Source organism: Struthio camelus, chromosome 3, assembly GCF_040807025.1.
Source record: "Struthio camelus isolate bStrCam1 chromosome 3, bStrCam1.hap1, whole genome shotgun sequence".
In the NCBI taxonomy this organism is placed as follows: Eukaryota; Metazoa; Chordata; class Aves; order Struthioniformes; family Struthionidae; genus Struthio; species Struthio camelus.
In genome coordinates this window covers 49962741-49981707 of record NC_090944.1, presented here as the reverse complement: position 1 = coordinate 49981707, position 18967 = coordinate 49962741, and the positions used below count along the sequence as shown (strand labels likewise).

The 18967-nt window shown below is 41.5% G+C and overlaps 1 protein-coding gene across 2 annotated transcripts in view; it reads left to right on the top strand.

Moving 5' to 3' along the window:
* Positions 1-9929, top strand: part of GABRR1 (gamma-aminobutyric acid type A receptor subunit rho1) — a 47002-nt gene extending 37073 nt beyond the window's left edge. For both annotated transcript variants that reach the window (XM_068937753.1, XM_009668357.2), the window contains 5 exons: positions 1611-1693; positions 2923-3063; positions 3792-3944; positions 5649-5845; positions 6720-9929. In XM_068937753.1, coding sequence (XP_068793854.1) covers positions 1611-1693; positions 2923-3063; positions 3792-3944; positions 5649-5845; positions 6720-7007 — 862 coding nt within the window. In that variant the 3' untranslated portion in view covers positions 7008-9929. The remainder of the gene's footprint in view (positions 1-1610; positions 1694-2922; positions 3064-3791; positions 3945-5648; positions 5846-6719) is intronic.
* The last annotated feature ends 9038 nt before the right edge of the window (positions 9930-18967 follow it).

Genomic DNA, 18967 nt, shown 5'->3' with positions numbered 1-18967 from the left:
TTGAGGGAGCTTACCTTGGAAAAGCAAGGGGTGATCACTGCAAAGCATTGCAGAAGAGACAAGGCACAATCTAAGGCGATGTCTCATAATCAACAGAAGGCCAAAGCAGTTGTATTTATTCACTTCTCTTTATAAGAGTCTTGGGGCCTAGTGAAATGTACAATTACTGTTTTTACAGGTAATTACAGAGAGATATAAATTACACTGAATACAACTTTACCTTTACATTAAGCAAGGAAATAGACTGAAATCCTTAATCACACAAAGTAATGAGCTTCACCACGAGGGTACACAGCTCCTAGTGACTCACCTGTACAGCTAGAGCAGCTCAAACACTCTGATGACTTTAGACCCTTTGTGCTTGTTACCTAATATCTATTTCAGGTGAAACTCATGAATGCTCGTTGAAAGGAGTGTGGGATCAAGTAAGAGTTGTGACATCTAGTTTACGGGTTGATACTAACCCTGGCTTTCTCCCTTATTTTCTGCCTGGTGGAACATCTTTGAAAGGAATATGTTTCTCCATCCAGAATAACCTAGCTGTGGGAGCAGAGAGCATCTCAGGAGAGATGTGGTGTTGATTTTGCTATGAAGGGAACTGAGTGTAAATCCACATGTTCCCCAATGAATGGCAATTCTCTGATCACTGAGCAGTTAAGCTGGCAGGGTGAGCGGTCTGTCAGAGGCAAGGAGGTGATTAAAAGAAAGCTTGGGTTCCCACAGCCTGCTCTCACTCATCCTCTGAGACCCTCACCATCACAAATTCCCCACGCGAAACAGGCAGCACAGGCTCAGCCCATGAAACTTGGTGGGGATTAAGTGTAAACTGAGCTACTCTGTCCTGCCCACATGGAGACCCTACTGGGAAAGTGCAGGACCAGACACCAGGCACCTGGGGATGTCTGTGCTGCAAACAGAGGCAACGCTGAATTGTCGGTGTCAGGGGAGCTGCAAAGTGGGAGGCAGTGGGTGGAGGGGTCGTTCAGGATTGCTGCTTGCACCTTAGCTATCCAAATTCCCATTGAGTGCTGGAGGAACTCAACCTGACTCCTCTCCTCAACTCCTCAAGGGAGTTGAATCAAGATTTATAGAGGCTCCCAGTGGAAATACAAATTTATACTATTAAAAATTTGATAATTAGACTAAAGGAAGACCAGAGGTTTTGTTTCATAGTGCAGAGCATTTCGGTGGTCGTGGGTTTGGAGCAGCTTCAGTTCCAACTGTAAGTACTGTCTGTGCCCTCTAGTGGCTGATATCAAGGTATGATTGCCAGGTTTTGAATAAGTAGCTAGGTGTTCAAGAGTTGCAGAGAAAATTACAAAAGGTAAAAAGTTCCCTCTCTGTCCTTTGCTGTTTTCTTCTCCCTTCTTTCTTCATCTAGTAGAAGTTTATGGCAGCCTTTTTAGTCACCGATTCTAACACTAATTTGCTAGGAGTAAGAAATGGCTTTAGCTAAAGCGGAATGGCTTGAGCTCAACGTAAGGTGCTTTTTTTCAGTGAACTGCTACTGGCCAGGTAGCTATTTAATAACAAAACAAACTTGCAGCTTTACTATTTTTCAGTTACATAAGAAGGCAAGTTTTTAATGTGCTATTTGTTATTATTCCTAGAGTTACAGTAACAGCAATGTGCAACATGGATTTCAGTCGCTTTCCCCTGGACACACAAACGTGTTCCTTAGAGATTGAGAGCTGTAAGTACAAGGGAAATGTGTGTAAGACAAGGAGTTCACACTGTGGTCACCTACGCCTAGGTTTAACTGTAAAATAAGCAGTTGCTAAACAAACCGGAGGTCTAACTGAAGTGAGCAAGCTTCAAAACTGAGAAAAAAATCCCTGTACTTAAATATATTTTTGCTAGAATTCTTTTAGATGGCTTTTGCAACAAGCAAATATACTTTAAACACCATCTGCAAATCCTATAATCTTGTCAGTCCTCCTCCCCGCCCCCCCATAAAAGTCAGCTAGGCTGCACCAGGCTTCTGCTCCATCTCCAAAGGTTCAAAGGCAGTTTGCCTGCATGTCAGCAGTCCCCAGCAGCAGCCATTTGTCCAAGACGCCTCTCCGCAATAGCTCTTAAACAAATAAGCAAATGTTCTTAATCCCTTCACATGCACCCTCTGCTTATCCGTGGTATATAAACCATGATGCAGCAGCAACATAATCACCTTGCCTATTATGTTTCTTACATCTATGTGAGATAAACCCAGTATATACCCACATGTAGCTCTGTTGTCAGGAAATTATTAATTTCCTGCATTTCGTACAGATACATTTTAAACTTTTAGCTTTTTAGTTTTTTTTTTTTTTTAATCTTTCTTAAGTTTACAATAAGTACTTCTAAGCTTAATTCCACTGTAATGAAGTTATGTGCAATTTTTTTCTCTCTGTTAGGGAACAGCTGTTATTAAACCCATCTGAAAGCATTAACATTACTATATTTTCAAGTGTATTAAAAAATACAAGACCTGCAACGTTCATGTGTGCATCACAGGCAGAAACTTTACCTGAGAGTTTATTCCCCTACATGCCTCAAACCACTGATAGTCTCTTCCTCCTGTTACCCCAAACAGCCTCTTTCTTCTAAGTCTCCCTTCCTTTGTTTCTGATTTTAGGTGGATTATGGGGCACATTTTTTTCAAATTCTGATGCACAGATTTTGCATGCGAAACTGTGCTCAGAGGAACAAAAGGGGGTTACAAAACATATCAGTCATCAAGACTGAAGGCTGTGACCATTAGCTAGCCCTTCCCTTTCCATAGCCGTGCCCATCACCTCTGTGGGTATCAGTCAGCTGGTGGCATTTGGCCCTTTTACCCAGGACCTTATATTTAGCTTGGAATATGCATTGGCACATGCTGAGCTGTAGGTACAATAATGGTTTTTTCAGTGCATTGCACCAAGGTTTGCTGTGCTCCCCTAGATGCCTACACTGAAGATGACCTGATGCTGTACTGGAAGAATGGGAACGATTCCCTAAAAACAGATGAGAGGATATCACTGTCCCAGTTCCTGATCCAGGAGTTTCACACCACCACAAAGCTCGCCTTTTACAGCAGCACAGGTGGGTAATGGAGTGCATAGTGGAGAGTGAGCTGCGGGAAAGGGGTCAGGCCCAGCTCTCTCATCCTTCGTCACAGAAGATGGTCCAATTGGGAGGTCCTGGTGGTGACCATCAGACTAATCTTGGCACTGAAAAAGGTGCCAGCTATCCAAGGTGCAGATTGCGTGATTTGCTCACTGTGCTGATGCCTGTGCTATGCCATCCCTTCCATGTTTATAGTCACAAAATTGTCAGAGGCATTTTTAATTAGAAAGGCATACAAAAACAGGACCCTGATTTTCTAAGATCTTTGCACCCTAAAGTCCTCTAAGAACTGACTTGCCCAGAGGCTTTTCAAAAGTTGGCTAGCACTTGCCAAAAGGGAAAGTTGCTTCAGATTGACTGTTTTCATGAATGAGGAGCATCTTATTCTGAATGCACTTAATCTCTATGGTTAGTAAATTCGGAAAGGCTATTCCTCCTCAAGATCACACTAGGTCTTAATGTGAATTAAATGCCCTGGGTGCACGGGTTATGTTATCTTCTCTGGAAGATCTAGTCCTGAAAGATGCTTAGACTACAGTAGTCAGTTCCATAAGGACTCTTTTCTGTAAACTGCAACACCTGTGGTCACTGCTTGTGTTTTTCAAAAACCAAATGTGGCACTCTTTCACTGATGCACCATCACCTTGCCTGAAAGTAGTTTGACTTTGGTATGACTGCCCTGTTTTCTTCTCTCTGTTATACAGGATGGTACAATCGCCTGTATATAAACTTCACCTTGCGCCGACACATCTTCTTCTTCTTGCTCCAAACTTACTTCCCTGCCACTCTCATGGTAATGCTGTCTTGGGTGTCTTTCTGGATTGATCGCCGAGCAGTACCTGCCAGAGTCCCTTTAGGTAAAAATGATCTTGTAGTCAGCAGACCTAAGAGACAGTCGCATGCAAGGCCCTAACTATGATGACAAATCAGGGAGGAAACACCAAATTCTGCTTTATTGTTTTTAACAGATACATGACACATACAGAACCGAAGTCTCAGTATCCTTCAGAAACTTTAGTGAGCGAGAACGTGAAAATCAATATTAGCAACACTAGCAAACCTTTATTGAATTTTTCTAGAGGAGGGAGGGTAGAGGTAACACAGTAAGCAGTGATGCACTGTTCAACTTGTTAAATAAGACTGCACTGCAGTGTGAGGGATTTAGCTTCCACTTCTACATTGGCCTTCAGACACATGAAGCCACATGTCACAGGATTTGTCATAGGAGCACAGCTATGCTATGGACGTGAGTCTCCTTTTAAAGTGGATGCTTTGTCCTTAATGAAGTACTATTTGTGTTCTTACAGACTTTGAGCCCAAGCTTCCTTCCATTTACTTCAGGGAACACATTTCATTTCATTTCAGGATTTTTATTTTATTGTTTATTGTTAAAATTATGTTCTTCAGGGAAGAGCATTTATACAACCCTAAGGGAGATGGCAATGGGGCATGTCCATGTCCATGCTCAGAAGCACCATTCAATGCCTTGAGAAATCATTGAGCAGGAGCACATATGTCTGGGCCTAGGCTCTCCAAGAGATGTAGGCACACCCTAGATATTCCTGTGAATTCAGTCCTTTATGCATATATACATCATTTCAATTTTTGAAATTATGAAAGAATTAGTCCTTGTGATAAGAGGGCCTCAGACAGGCTTCCTCAGAGACCAACTAACACTGAACCATGGAGATCCTGTCCTTGTTGGTGTATTTGTTACAGTCACCTGCAGGATAATGCGGGACAGCATTTCTCCTCACTAGGCCCTGTTTGTTCCTTCTCTAACAAGAGAGGAAACTAAGGATTGTGTCCTTAAGGAGAGCTGTGATATAGATAGGAGGATCACTTGCACATAGTGTGCATGTCATATGGGACTTGCTGGTTGACAGCTGGGTCTTGCATTTGCATTTAGTATGCATTTAGTCTTCCCTGAGGAAAAAGCCTGCCCTGCAGGTCTCCTCTGCTGTCTTCTGGAGGTTTCCTAGCCAGGTTGCAGAGCGGGATGCTGCCTGCTCCCCAGTCAGAGCCTGCCAGGCATCCTGCTTCCAGGGAGGTGACCTGCTGCCCGGGTACTGGGGAAGTACAGCAGCAGGGACAAGGAGTCCCGGGCAGGGTGCAGCTGGAAAATATAGGCCTGGGGAATGTGGTGGCTGTAGCAGCAGCAGACTTACTCTCCTCACATCCATGTTGCTGAAGTCTTAAAGTAGAAGCTCAGATATTCATAGGCCTCATGGAATTGTCCTGTGCCTGGTGATGATGCCAGCTATCACAGGGGCAAAGCGCTGCTGCCTTGCAATAAGAGGTTCTGGTGGTGGTTAGGAACCAGGTTAGGAACATACTCACGTCAGAATTAGCATTATTCTGACAGAAAAGACAGAAAAACCTCAATTAGAAGTCAAGGCTGTCCAGACCCTTCTCAGGCAATGAAACCCATCACTTAAATGTGAAAAATAATACCGTCAGGTAAATTCTGATGTCAGGAAATTATATTTGCATTTGGTGTTTGTGAGGAAGAGTCTGGTTGGAACATGCCTTATGGGCTCTCTCTCCTGGTATATTCCCAGGGATAACCACCGTGCTGACCATGTCTACAATCATCACAGGAGTGAATGCCTCCATGCCCCGTGTTTCCTACATCAAAGCGGTGGACATCTACCTATGGGTCAGTTTTGTGTTTGTCTTTCTCTCGGTGCTGGAATACGCAGCAGTGAATTACCTGACTACAGTGCAAGAACGGAAGGAGAGGAAATTCCGGGACAAGGTGAGGTTTTCTATCTCCAATGCTGTTCTTTGCCACTGGGAAAGGTGCATCATATGCCTAGGAATGATCTGAAGTTTGCAATTACAGTGTTTTGCTTTCTGCTGCCTTGGGAGAACACAATGTATGCAGAAAGACAACCTGAGTAAAACGTTCCTGGTTATAAAGATTAGCTACAGATATCTAACACCCAAGCTCACTGGTGTTTCTTTGGGGTGTGAGGGCAGCTGAGTCCCCCCAAATATAGTCTTCCACAGCCCGTATAAATGGAATGGAATAGGTTTTAGTATTTTACCTTTAAATGTTTTGTTATTTTGAAGATACAAATACAAACTTGTGAATTGCACCAGATGGATACTGTGCAGATAACAAAGCAGATTTCCCTCATCTGTCCCCAGGCAGTGTCTAGTTTATACACAGTGGTCCAGATTTCCTCCTTTTGCCTTTAAGGCAAATTATATACATTAAATTATAACCACCCAAAATCTCAGCCTCAGCTCTTCTCTTCAAGTTGGGTAAGCCTAATATATCCTTCCTCGCAGGTCACTCTGCCTTTTTTTCTGGTTTTCTCAGCTTCAGGGTACTGGCCCAACCTTTATTTACATCCTGATACCTGTTCTTTAGCCAAATAAGCTTTTTCACAGCTAGCCCACAGCTATGCTAGAGCATAGCTGCTCTTTGTGCAGCTCTGGATTGTCTTGCAGATGTGAAACTGGAGAAGGAAGAAAAGCTGCTGCCCAGCTCCATCCTTGCCACTCTTCTTATTCTCCCTTTTGTGTCCCAGAAGCCTGAATCCACAGGCTTTTCTTCCCTTGCAGGAGAAAAGGGCTCTGTATATATCTATATATCTATATGTAACTCAGAACTGTGTCCACAGCTTCCTTGTGCATGCAGCCTCCCTCAGCCGCGGCCCATGATGATGGATGGCAATTATAATGACGGCGACGTGAACGAACTGGGGCACTATGTGTCTGAGAATGGAGACAAACAAGACAGAATGATGGTGCAGCTGGCACTGGGATCTGAAAGGGGCTCGGGCAGGAGGAAAAATCAGAGGTACGTCAGCATGCGGATCGACACTCATGCCATTGACAAATACTCCAGGATAATATTCCCTGGTGCATATATTCTATTTAATTTGATATACTGGTCCATTTTTTCATAAACATGAATAACATCTGTATTTGCAGAGCATTGTGTCGTTATATGAAAGTACAGTCTTACAGACTAACAGAAAGAAAATGAAGAATGTTTTAATTTGAAGAAAAATTGATTGTTTTCAGGGTTTATAATTTTTTTTTACTATGTATGTCTCATGTGTGGCATAAATATCTCTGTGCACGTTTCACATTTGAGCTAAATATAGGATATACAATCTGACATTTTATACTTAAAGCTGTGCTATGTTCCTTCTTGTGCCTCACAGGGCACTGTAAACTATTTTAACAAGTGACAGTAATTGCCAGTTGCTTATATACAGTGCATCCTCCATTTTGTGACCCTGAAATCCTATCTCTCTATGTACTTGAGTGCATGCAAACATTTCTGGACTCAGCAGACCTATCAAATTCAATACCAACAAATACAAAGAATATGCAAATACACGTGTATTTGCAAGATGAAGTGGTTATCAGAAGCACAAATTGTCCAGTACCAGGAAACACTTTGGCAAGGTTATTAACGGCCGAAGTTTGCTTTCACTGTTTAGCACGTGCTGTGCTAGCAGTACTGAACTGATGGATCCACGCAGTAATACATTTTAGAAATGTGCTCTGTCTTGATCATACTTAAAGGAAAAATAATATTTCCAGGCTCTTTTGACTATCCTTTTTAAATTACTTACAGTGTACACTTCCTAAGGAATTCACTCAGTCAGGACAAAAGTGAAATTTTCCTCAGTGATAACCAAATCACAGGAGCTCTCCTTGGATTTGCTTTCTGGAGTTTTCTGGGAGAGGGAACAGGGTTTTCTGCAAAATGTTCCGCTGAAGACAAACAGGTCTACAATCCCCCCCACCCCATTACAGGACAAACTACTTCTCTCTAAGATTGTCTAGGTACTGGTTAGTAACAGAGAGCTCTGTACAGCCTGAGCGTCAAGAACCTGTTGCAGCTTGTTGCAAATTCTTGTTCCTGGGAGAGCCGTTGGTAATTACACACCCTTCCAGGAAGAACCTAGTCCATTTTCAGGAAAAGCATTATGGAACGATGCTCAACAGGTGACAAAACCGTTGTAAGGACCTTGTATCTGAGTTACTAAAGATACTATGCTGAAAGCTTTGGAATAAAGTAAAAGGAGTTTCCATTTGCAGACCCAGGTACCTCTAACCAACTCTGCTTTAGTGCTGCATCCACTGCACCAGCACCCCACCACCCACCATGCCCGTGCTTCCCGGGTAGGAGCAAGGAGACACAATGGGAGCTGAGGGCATTCGACGTTTAAGTCGCAACTTTCCATCACAGTTTCTGCAGAACAACTAGCCAGCATAATTATTCTGCATGGAAAAGGCAAAATCTGTAATATAGAAGTGGTAAACATAAATTTCAGGAAAATAAGAATTGCTGAATAGAGTCAGGGGCCCTTATAATAGCAGCAGTACTGAAGGTTTCTCAAAGACAGTTGGGTTGTTCAGTCAGTCTGCCATTATATGTTCTCTGACTATATCCACATGGCTAAATGATGGTGGTGGGTGGCAGAATTTTAAACATGTGCTCACTTTTGCACATAGCTGTAAAATTCTTCACATGCACAGGAGCAACATTATTCCCTGCAGAGCAGATGATATTGTCTTTTACACGGGTAGCTGCTCTAAGGATCAGACCAAAGAAATAGCATCTCCAAAAGGCAAATGAATCTTCTCACACGGAATCTGCTCTGAACTGATATGCTACTCTAGCATAATGCACAGACATTGCAATTGTTTGAACACTGCTGATGCTCGCTTTTAATTTCATATGTAAATAAATGTAATGTAAAAATACTTAGCATTTCTTAAAACTGCTAAAATCATGACCTACAAAAGCATAACTGCACTGCATACTGCACCTACAGCCTACAATCCTTAGGTGAGGCAATGAGATCACAAAAGTTAAGATCATTAAAAGACACAGCCGGCCATAAGATAGTTTTACTACTAATTTCTAAATAGCTTTTTTTCATATACACACACAATCTTAGCTTTGTCTTACCAAGTTTCCTTCATAGTGTATCATTCTATAATGAATTTTTCCAAGAGATGAAAAAAAATAAGTATTTTCCTAAACCATAAACATTTCAATCAGATGAAGATGACCGGCAAAAGCAGAAGAAAGGCTAGCCATGAGGTTTGGTCACCCTCCCTCAGTCGTAATGGCATTTTACTCCACAAATAGCTCCAAGATTTTCTGGGGATGACTTGTGCAGGAATGTTTTCAGATATTCAGCATTACGAGAACCCATTTGCTTTCACAATTATAAAAATAGCATGAATAGGAGTGCAAGACTTTATAGTAAGCTATCCGGATATTAAATATGTGAACTACCTTACTTCACAAGAAGCCTAATGCTATGTAGTTTGCTGCACCAGTACTTTACTTTTCCTTATAGACTCACTAACTTCATCCTACAAATATTCTTTGACTTCTGACCAACATGTTCAAGGAGATTTTGAAGATATAAATGGTAGCTGGACTTTCAAGTTCCCTGACTTTCAGTGGGAGACTGGTTTCTAACTGCTTCTCGGATTTTGAAAGTTTCCCTTCTGACCTATCTTCCTAAATGGACTCCCCAGCCTCCATGTTTGGATTTACAGTGTTAAATTTTGTGTTTTACTTTGCAAACTCTAGTGCCTTTTCAGTCTTATACATATGTGTGTATATATATATATATATATATATATATATATTCTATAACAACAGGATATGTCACATACAGCCAGTGTTTGCTATCAAGGATTATAATCATTAAACATACTTAAAAAAAAACAGTTTGGGGGACTTTAACCTTCCAGCATATGGTTTTGTATCCAATCATTAACATTCCACTCCGTTTCATTTCTGCAATAAATCTGAGTGATTTGTTTGTTTTGGCTTCTTTCTAGAAACACTCAAAACCACAATAAAATTTCACATTTGTACAGCACTGTGTGTTCTCTACCTTCAAAAGAATTATCTCCATGAGTTTCTAAATGCACGTAAGACCTTCTTGCGCAGCACCTGATCCTGTCAAATACCAGATGTCCTTAAATTCTGTGACACTGGTGTTGAGAGATGCTACAAGGATGGCTGCCTCTGGGACGTGGGCACTCCTCCTACCCAGGTGCTGGCCACTGCAGCTGCAGCCCAGGGCCATGGGCACAATGACGCATGTGGTTAATGTGGAGGCTCTCTCCCCCTTGCCCGGCCCCCTGGGGTGGTTTGCAAGCCATGCAGGTCATGGCCCCAGTCCCCTGCAGCTGGCGCCGAGACCCTCACCTGTGTTGGCTGCCAACACCAGGACTCCCGCACACCTGGCTACCAGCACCGCAGATGTGGCCACCATCACTCACAGTCTGGCTCCAGCTGTTCGTCCAAGCTCCCTTGCTCCTGTCTCTCCAGTTGCCAGTGCCTCATCCTTACAGCAGTTTCACATGGGGCAGAGAGTGAGATAACACAGAAGGTTAAGAAAAGATTTAATGAGAAGACAGGACAGACTGCGGTGATCGGGTGCAGGGCTCACTCAGACAAGCATGCTGACCAGCCACTCCTTATACTCAACGTTCCCTTTTATACTCCCCCCATAAATATATACTCCCCTCCTTGCTCCTCCCCAATCTCCTTCTCCCAAATATTCCTTAGAAAGCTTTACATAGTCCCACAGGCCCCCCCTCTTATCTAAAAATCCTCATGTTCATCTTGTTTCCCTGTTCTTATCAGTTACAGAGTCCAGGTTGGCCATATCTGCAGTTTCGTAGTGGCCCATCGATGAATGCCTCAAGGATTTGCTCTTTGTCATCATCTTCATCATCACTTGCCTACTAGGTTTTGTGTTTCTGTGCATCTTCCTTATTGCTTCCTCCTTTCCTTATTGTCCCCTTTGCACTGAAACAATCCTTGAACTGATAACCTTAATCATGAAGATACTCTGCATTGCACAGATCCTTACACCTGTTAAGATGGGGATCTCTGAGGTTTCACAGGCAGGGCTTGGATGAGAAGCCTGAACGCAAATTTTAAATCGCAAGAAAGATCACACTAAGCTTCTTTCCTTCTAGACTATTTATAGGTTCTAATCCTCATTTTTCTTGTTTAGGACGCTTCTTCACGATATAATTAAAGCCAAACTCTTGGGGTTTACTGAAACCCCCATTTGGGATGATGACAACAATCCTATTTTGTTAGTTTTAGAGGCTGATGTGTATTGGCAGGTCAGTGCAGATTATGATTAGACGCTCGCTAGTTTTGCCTGTCAGCATGTTGTGACGCACCAACAGAGGGGCGTCTGGGATTCGCCTATCACATGCCTAGATTAAAAGCCCTGGACGCTGAAGCCTTTAATAGTCTCTAAGGATGCTGATAATTACTGATAAGGTGAAGCAGCAAGGAGAGGCAAGAGGAAAATTTAGTCAGAAACAACAGAAGAAGAAGAAGCCAGGAAGAAAGACTGATAATCTCTTTTTCCCATTGAAAGGATTTCTCATAATCATAAAATCATTAGATATCTTTCTCTACATTTCATGCCTGAGCAAGTGATCCTCCCCAAACAAAGCACATCCAAATTCCTTGCAAGCCCTGAGGAACATGTAGCCATCCCTGAGACTTACTTCTCTTACACTTGCTCATATGGCAATATGGTGTTTGATGGAGGACTGAAGAACAAGCAATGAGGAATGAGAAGCAACTGCGATGCCACCTCTATCACGTGTTCCACAACCAGACATTACCAGTTCAGAGGCCACACGATGCATGAGGGCTGTTCAGATTCTATATATGAAAGCTGAACAAATTGTAGATTGTGAGGAAAGCTTCAGCCTCCCAGAACGGAAAGTATTTATAGAAACAGGTGAAACTATGGAAATTACAACTACTGACGAATTTTAAGTACCTATCAAATGGTTACGATGAAATAAGACTCCAGCAACTTAATTCTGATGAACAGATGTACTGCATTTGTGGATTTTTTTTTTAATCCTTTGATAGGGTCTTGAGGACTCCGATATCTATCAGTCAAATGGATTGATCCATTATTACATTTGCTGATTACCTTTTAGACTAAACAGCTGAAACGATAAGTTTGTATAGGTACTCTAGAACACTCATAAATGATAGTACTGCATAACAATGTATAGCTTATGGCTGTTAAACAGGCTATCCTCACTCCTTCCTTCTCACTATTTTTAAATAAGCAAGTTCCCTTACGGCTGTGGCTAAGAAAAAACCTTGACCAGTTTGTCAGATACTCTTGGCTTCTAAAAGTGCCTAAAGAAATCTCACACAGCAGCACCTTGGCCTATTAGAGAATTTTGGTAGGAATTAGAGAATTTAGGTATTCTCTACCAAAAAACATCTAAATTTTGCATAGCAGTTTTGAGACAGTGGCACATTGCTACACGGCAGGCTTGCTAGGCTCGGGAGTAGAGGTGAAGAGAAAGCACTATTGAAAAGAGAAATGAGGACCAGCAGCAACGAAGTAGACAGGCTGGCAGACAAAGACTCTGTAGAGGGCTGCTACTTTCAGGATCAGGAAATATTAAGCCTTAAGAAAAGACAGGCAAATACGGAGACTGATTTTTTTGTCTGTTTTAAAACGAGTTAGTCCTAACTGCTTTGCTTACATAAAAAGTTGGTCTGGGATATGCTGTTACAGTCGTGAGAAGATCATCCTTAACGAATGCTAGAAAAGGATTATTTCAACAGCTAATACGTAATAATACTTATTAAGAGGAGCATATAATCTTTCTCTTGATGACTACAATGTAATAGGCTATAGAAGCTCAGACATTGCAGGGTATGAACAAAGAATTATGTTCTCTGGTAATGTCTGGATTACAGGAGAGTTTATGGGTTTTGTACTATGGATTGTACAGATTCCAGCAACAGCGATCTTCAGATTAACTTTTCCATTTATCATACTGTTGATCAAGTATGCCTCAGAGGATGTGGCCTTCTTCACGATAATTGTGTCCATGTGAAGTAGAAATTCCTGAAAGACTGAATAATAACCTCACTGGAAAATGTATTATTCTTACCCTCTGGAAAGGAGTATGCATATTCTGGGACAGTGGTCCAGCTGCAGAAGTAGTTCATTTCTACTGTACCAACTTCCCAGAAACCTGGGTGATCCAAGAGTTTCAACTCAGTATTTCATGGAAAAACCTCAACATTAGCATTCTTGGACAGTCATGCAGAAAGCCCTATTGCTCATATTTTCTCCTGAGAGCAGGATATCTGAACGTCACAAACCAGAAACTTCAACCCAAACGCTAAATTTAGCAAGTTATTCAAAGCATTTCAGCAATAACTACTTTATTCTTCTTTGTCAATGGCTACAACTCTTTCTGCAATTCCCATTTATTTGGTATAGAAGACTTGTAACCCTTCTGGATAAAAAACAATTCATAAAAACCCCTTCATAGTTATTTTTTAAATCTACGACAGCTATAAAGCTAATGATTTCGTCACTATGACCATTTCCTTAGCAAGTATTTATGTTTCACAAGAGATTTTTATTTATAGATACCATCATACTTTGGTAAAAAGGAGGTTTTCTTGATATTAAAACTCAGCTTCAGAACAACTTCCCAAATACTTGGGAATCTGAGATGCCTCAGGACTAGCATATATCGCTCTGTGGAAACTACAGTTTTAAGGAAATGCTGTCAGTGTTTCAGTGTAGAGAAAGAGCCTGTGGGCTGCAAAATATCTCCATCTGAAAAAAAAGTAAGGTCTGAAGCTCTCTACAGCTGTTGCTTTACCTTTGCTATTAGTAAGGACAAGGTGAATACGGCACTGTCTTAAACAGCTTTAGAAACTTTTAGAAATTCCTTACCTATATTTATCTCTTATTTGTGAGGCATGCATCACTCAGCAAAAGTTTTAAAGGGAATTTCACCTCCCACCTTGTCTCTTAGACCTAAAGCCCCGGCTTACATAAATGTCTCTTGCTGTTAAACCACACTTAAAACCACTCTTTCATTTGGAAAAAAAGTGCACAACCAAATTGGCTTGCCATTTTATATGGCATCCACATATAAATTAATTTTCAGAAATACCTGTTCTACTTTGTATACAGACTAGACAGCCGTATCTGAGAGCCATATAGCTACATGGCTTCAGCTGAAAGACTTACTGTACCTTTAATTATTGAAAGAACATTCCCTCCGCCAAAACCTGCATTATCAGATTTGCAACACTTTTTCTGCACCAAACAACTGCAGAATGCCAAATATACACACATAAAAACCCTAGAAGACATACGTTATTGCCTGTGTACAAAAGCACAGTATTTTACGACACCTTTCAACCTTTCCTAGTCTATACAATGCTTAGAAGTGTCTTCAAACAGGCAACAGGGGCCTACAAACATGTAAAATCTGAAGGCATCAGCTGTAAAGAGATTTCAAAAAACAATTATTAGCAATTTTGTATTAACTTATGGTGAACTAGCACTGTTATCTGATTTTTGTTACCACCTGCTCCCAACCTTGTGTTCATTGGTACCTCTTTTTCTGCATCTTGTTTAGTGGGATCTCCAGTCCCTCAGAGACACATTCCTCCACTGCTACATCATACTTGTGGGCAATGCTGATGTCCTGGACCTTGTTTTCAGACAGCAGCCTGGTGCCATGGTGTAGATCAGGACAGACTAAAAGCACTCGTGAATGACTATGCAATAACCGGATTTACGTGAAGGAGCTTAGATGTTTATTGCCTCCATGAAGGAGGCAATGTTCTATGCATTATTAATGCACAGAACAATACAAAATTATAGAAACATGGTTATCTCTACTTCCCCTTTGCTGGCTGTCAGGAGCAGTAGTTGTTGGTAGTCAGGAGGAACAGGGTGTTAAATGTGGCGGTTCTTGCTGCACAAGCTTGGTCCCAGGCATCCCCAGAGGTCCTCCACAGTCAGGCATCTCTGAAGGTAAAGTCATGCCATCCCCTCCGCAGCCTGAGGTGGATGAGTTTTATGAGATGGAAAACATCTTCCAGACTGTTTGATCTTTACTGGTGTTGGACCACTCCAAGCTGCTGCTCGCTAATGAGTGTAGTGAGCTGTTAGGCAAATATTCTCGTGTAAGTTTAGTTCTGCTATTTTTGCAAGCTGCACGTGTTTTTTTCATTACAACCGTCTAATTATGTTTCGTCTAACAAAGTTACCTCCTTACCAACCACCTGGCAACAAACACAAGGTCAAATAGCGTGCCTTGAATGTTAGCCTAAGTACTCAAGTTATTTCAGCTCAATAGGCCAAGACACCTGGCTAACACCTTGGATTTGTTCCAGCATCTCAACAAGGCACAGATTGGGAGGTGACAGTTTCTTCCTTCTCATAATTATCTCCTTGAAGATTTTAGGATGCAAATGAATCCTTCCAATGTAATGGGAGAAGTATGAAAAAAGCACATTGGAACTCATCTGTGTATGCATATTTCAAAAACTCATGCCACGTTTTGTGTTTTGCTGACTTCCAGCAGCAGTGTCACTAGCCAGCCTACTGAAACTTTGCTATAGCCAAGCTTACTAGTCTGCACCTTGCTCACAACATTCAAAAGCAGCTCCCTGCATGGAGGGAAAGACAACAAGTTGCAAGATAGGTCACATACCACCTCCTGGGAGAGATTCCTCTTCTCTCAAAATCCATCCTACTTGGCATCTTGCTCATGGAAGCAGCCTGCAAGTCTGCAGCACATCTTGCACTGGGGCAAGTTCTAGGAGGGAAGCTGCAACGTATGTGAACCCTTTATATTAAGACACTTACTAAGGAGCTATGCATAAGTTTAATTAAACCTATCTAGTGTAATTAGTTGCTATGAGAACTGGGCATGAGGTTTGAAAATCTGAGTGCCACTGTAATTCTTACAGCACTTCAGTACCAGGAAGTATATAGCTGCTGCTTCTTCTACGCTAGGAAATTAAGCACAGCAGGGAATGCTCATAGGCACTGTGAATTAACCGACTTTAAGCTTCTAAAATAGTCTTTAGCACAGTTTTGGCCAGGCCAACCAACACTCTCCTAAATAATTCCCAGGTACAGAGTTAGCAAAGCCATGCACCGTTCCCCACAGGCAGCCTGGATGCGCCACCCTGCCTGGAAAGGTAGATGTATTCAACAGCATGGATGCAAGTCATTCTGGGCAACGTTTTTGACACCCAGTCACATTTAGTGTATTAACCTACTGGTATAGACACAGTCAGCTAATCCACATGACACTTAGACATTGTGCTGTGAAGAAAACTAAAGTTCCAGGCAAATGAGAGATTAGAAATGAGATTTGATACAAAATTTCATAATTTGCAAATCTGAGCAATCCAGCATGTTAATTAAACAAGGAAACCTAAGAAGAGCTAGGGCTAGGAGGGGAGAAAAAGTGAAAGACCACAGAATTCCTCCTCTTCCAAGTAAGCCTTGAGGTGTTTGAAAGCAGATCCCCTATACACTATCCCATATACATGAAGTGATGGGAGCTGAAAACAAGTGCCAATATTAGACCTGTCTGCCTCAAATCAGCTCGGGCTCTAATAGCAGACTCAACATCAGTAATCCTTAGCAGGCCCTCAGAGGCCTACATCCCAACATTGCATTCTTTAGTCAGCCAGTAACCAGGATTCATAAATTACCATAAATTCATTCACTGGTCACCTGCAATCTTTCCTGGCCCTAAGAAATGCATCTACACAAAGTCCAAGGACTGAGATCGTAAAATAGCGTCCTCCTTCTTACAGCTTACAGGGAAGTTTACATATCCTCATGAAGTTGCAGCAGGCTTTTAGGTCAGGTTTAGACTTCCAAAGCCTGTTAGTAAGTAGAATTGTTTGTGCCCTGGAAAAATAAATGCCTGGAAGAAAAAGGTATCTTCCTCTTGATCCACTGGCCTTGTGTCCTGCTAACTAATTGGGGGGGGGGGGGCGGGGGGGAGGGAAATGTACACAGCTCCTCCCTCCCATTAAGCTGCCAAGGGAAATGTTATTACCCTAAATTTTAAAAAACACTCAGCCAGATGACTATGGAAGTAGTCTTTCCTTTAGCTGCATACTTGTCTTCTAATATAAGGCTTCTTTACAATCTTGGTAAGGACAAAGGCAGTCCATGTATTTATGTATCAATACACTGAAGTGCATGAATCCCTCCTTCGCTAGGCTCTGCATCAATACAAAGGAGAGCACGGGTCTGGTTCTGAGCCCCTGCACAAGCCCGACTCTGTTATGTCTCAGTGGAAAGCGGTCTTCACACTGGCTGTTTTGCGCCTCTTCCTGCCCCCGGCTCCCACTGCATAGTGAGGGATGTACTTAGCAGCATATTTTTAAAAAGTCCTTTACTGTGTGAACTACAGAGACAACACTTGTTTTTATTTTTGTGTCCATCAACTCCAAGCATCCTAAGATGTATACACACAGGAGGCTATGAGGGATTCCTCTTGAATAAAACTCTTATAGATTATTACCTATACATTTTGATTCACTGCTAAAAGCACTATTCTTGACAAACATTCTGATAGTCTCAAATTTTACAGTTTGGGGAAAGATAGTAGTTATGGTAACTTAAAAAAAACATGCCAGATATTTTCATATAAAGTGATTTATGAGCAAAAATTACTGAAAATCAAAGGGAGTTTTATTCCCGTAGTAAATAAATTCTCTCCTACGTAATATTGTTGTGGTAGTAATATCCTAAAGCTAAACCCCAAGCTGCTTTAGTTCTGGACCTTAGGAACAAACTTTGAGGTGCAGAAACTTGAATCAACTTGCCTGGAGAGGGTGAAGAGTCTCTGTCCTTGGAGGCTTTGAAGACTGAGCAGATGAAGCCAGGCTAACCTGATCTAATCTTGACGACACTCCCACTTCAAGCTGGAGGCTAGACCAGGTCCAGAATAAGACAGATCCTCCAAAGATCCCTCTCAAGCAACACTTCTATGTTTCTATGAATCCTAACACATTTTAATAGTTAAAACAGCCCTAGGATGATAAAGGCTGCCATTAATGTTTGAAAAACATTACGCTCCTACAAAATAACTGCTTGGTCTAGCAGAGATCATCAGTCAATTCTCTCAGATTGGAATTGTTCTTAGGTGTAGGTATTCAGATACACAGACTTACATTACTCTGAAATTAACTTTCCAGTTACCTAAAATTAATAAAGTGATAATGTTCCTCTTGTAGGGAAATATAAGATGTGCAGTATTTGAGTGAGGACTTTTTTTTTTTTTGTCTCGCGTCTACAGGGTACATGCATCTTTACATCTTTTCCACCTACCTTGAACACACTCAGCTTAGACCATAGAAAAGTCACGGCATAAGAGCTTGAAGTTACCTTTTAAATTCTCCACTTCATCAAGAAGCTACACCCATTACTACTGAGGCCATGTCATAATGTGAAATTACAAGACTGTCTGGTCAGCAATGCAATGAAGTGGCTCAAACATCAGGTTTTCAGAGTAACCACTTTGGACTTCGTTAAGTTTAAGCATCCTTGCTCTGTGATCAGACTATAAAAATGGGAAAGGCCCCAAACTATTTGCATGTTGAACTTGTCCTGAAAAACATTATTTCAAAGTTAGTTCATTATTATTGTAGAGTAGGAGGTATATAAAAAGTGCATATAACCTTTACAAATTAAAAGCTTAAAGAAGACTACTTACATAATCATACCAAACTAGAAAAAATCAAACATGGTGTTCAAATAAAGTCATGAAGCAAGGTAACAGCAGAAAAGGTCACTATTATGAATTTGTAGCGTAATGAAGAGTGCCACCAACTGAAACAGGTTCCCTACTAACGAACATGATCAAGGCAAAGAACATGAAGCTTAAGCAGTTACCACTGCCAAAAGGGAGATACACCAAGGAATAAGCTGCAGAAAAGCATGGTAAGGGATATATATGTCATCCCAAAGTTTCCCATTTGTAATCAGTTAAAATCGATGTTTTAATAGAACATAACCAGTAATTT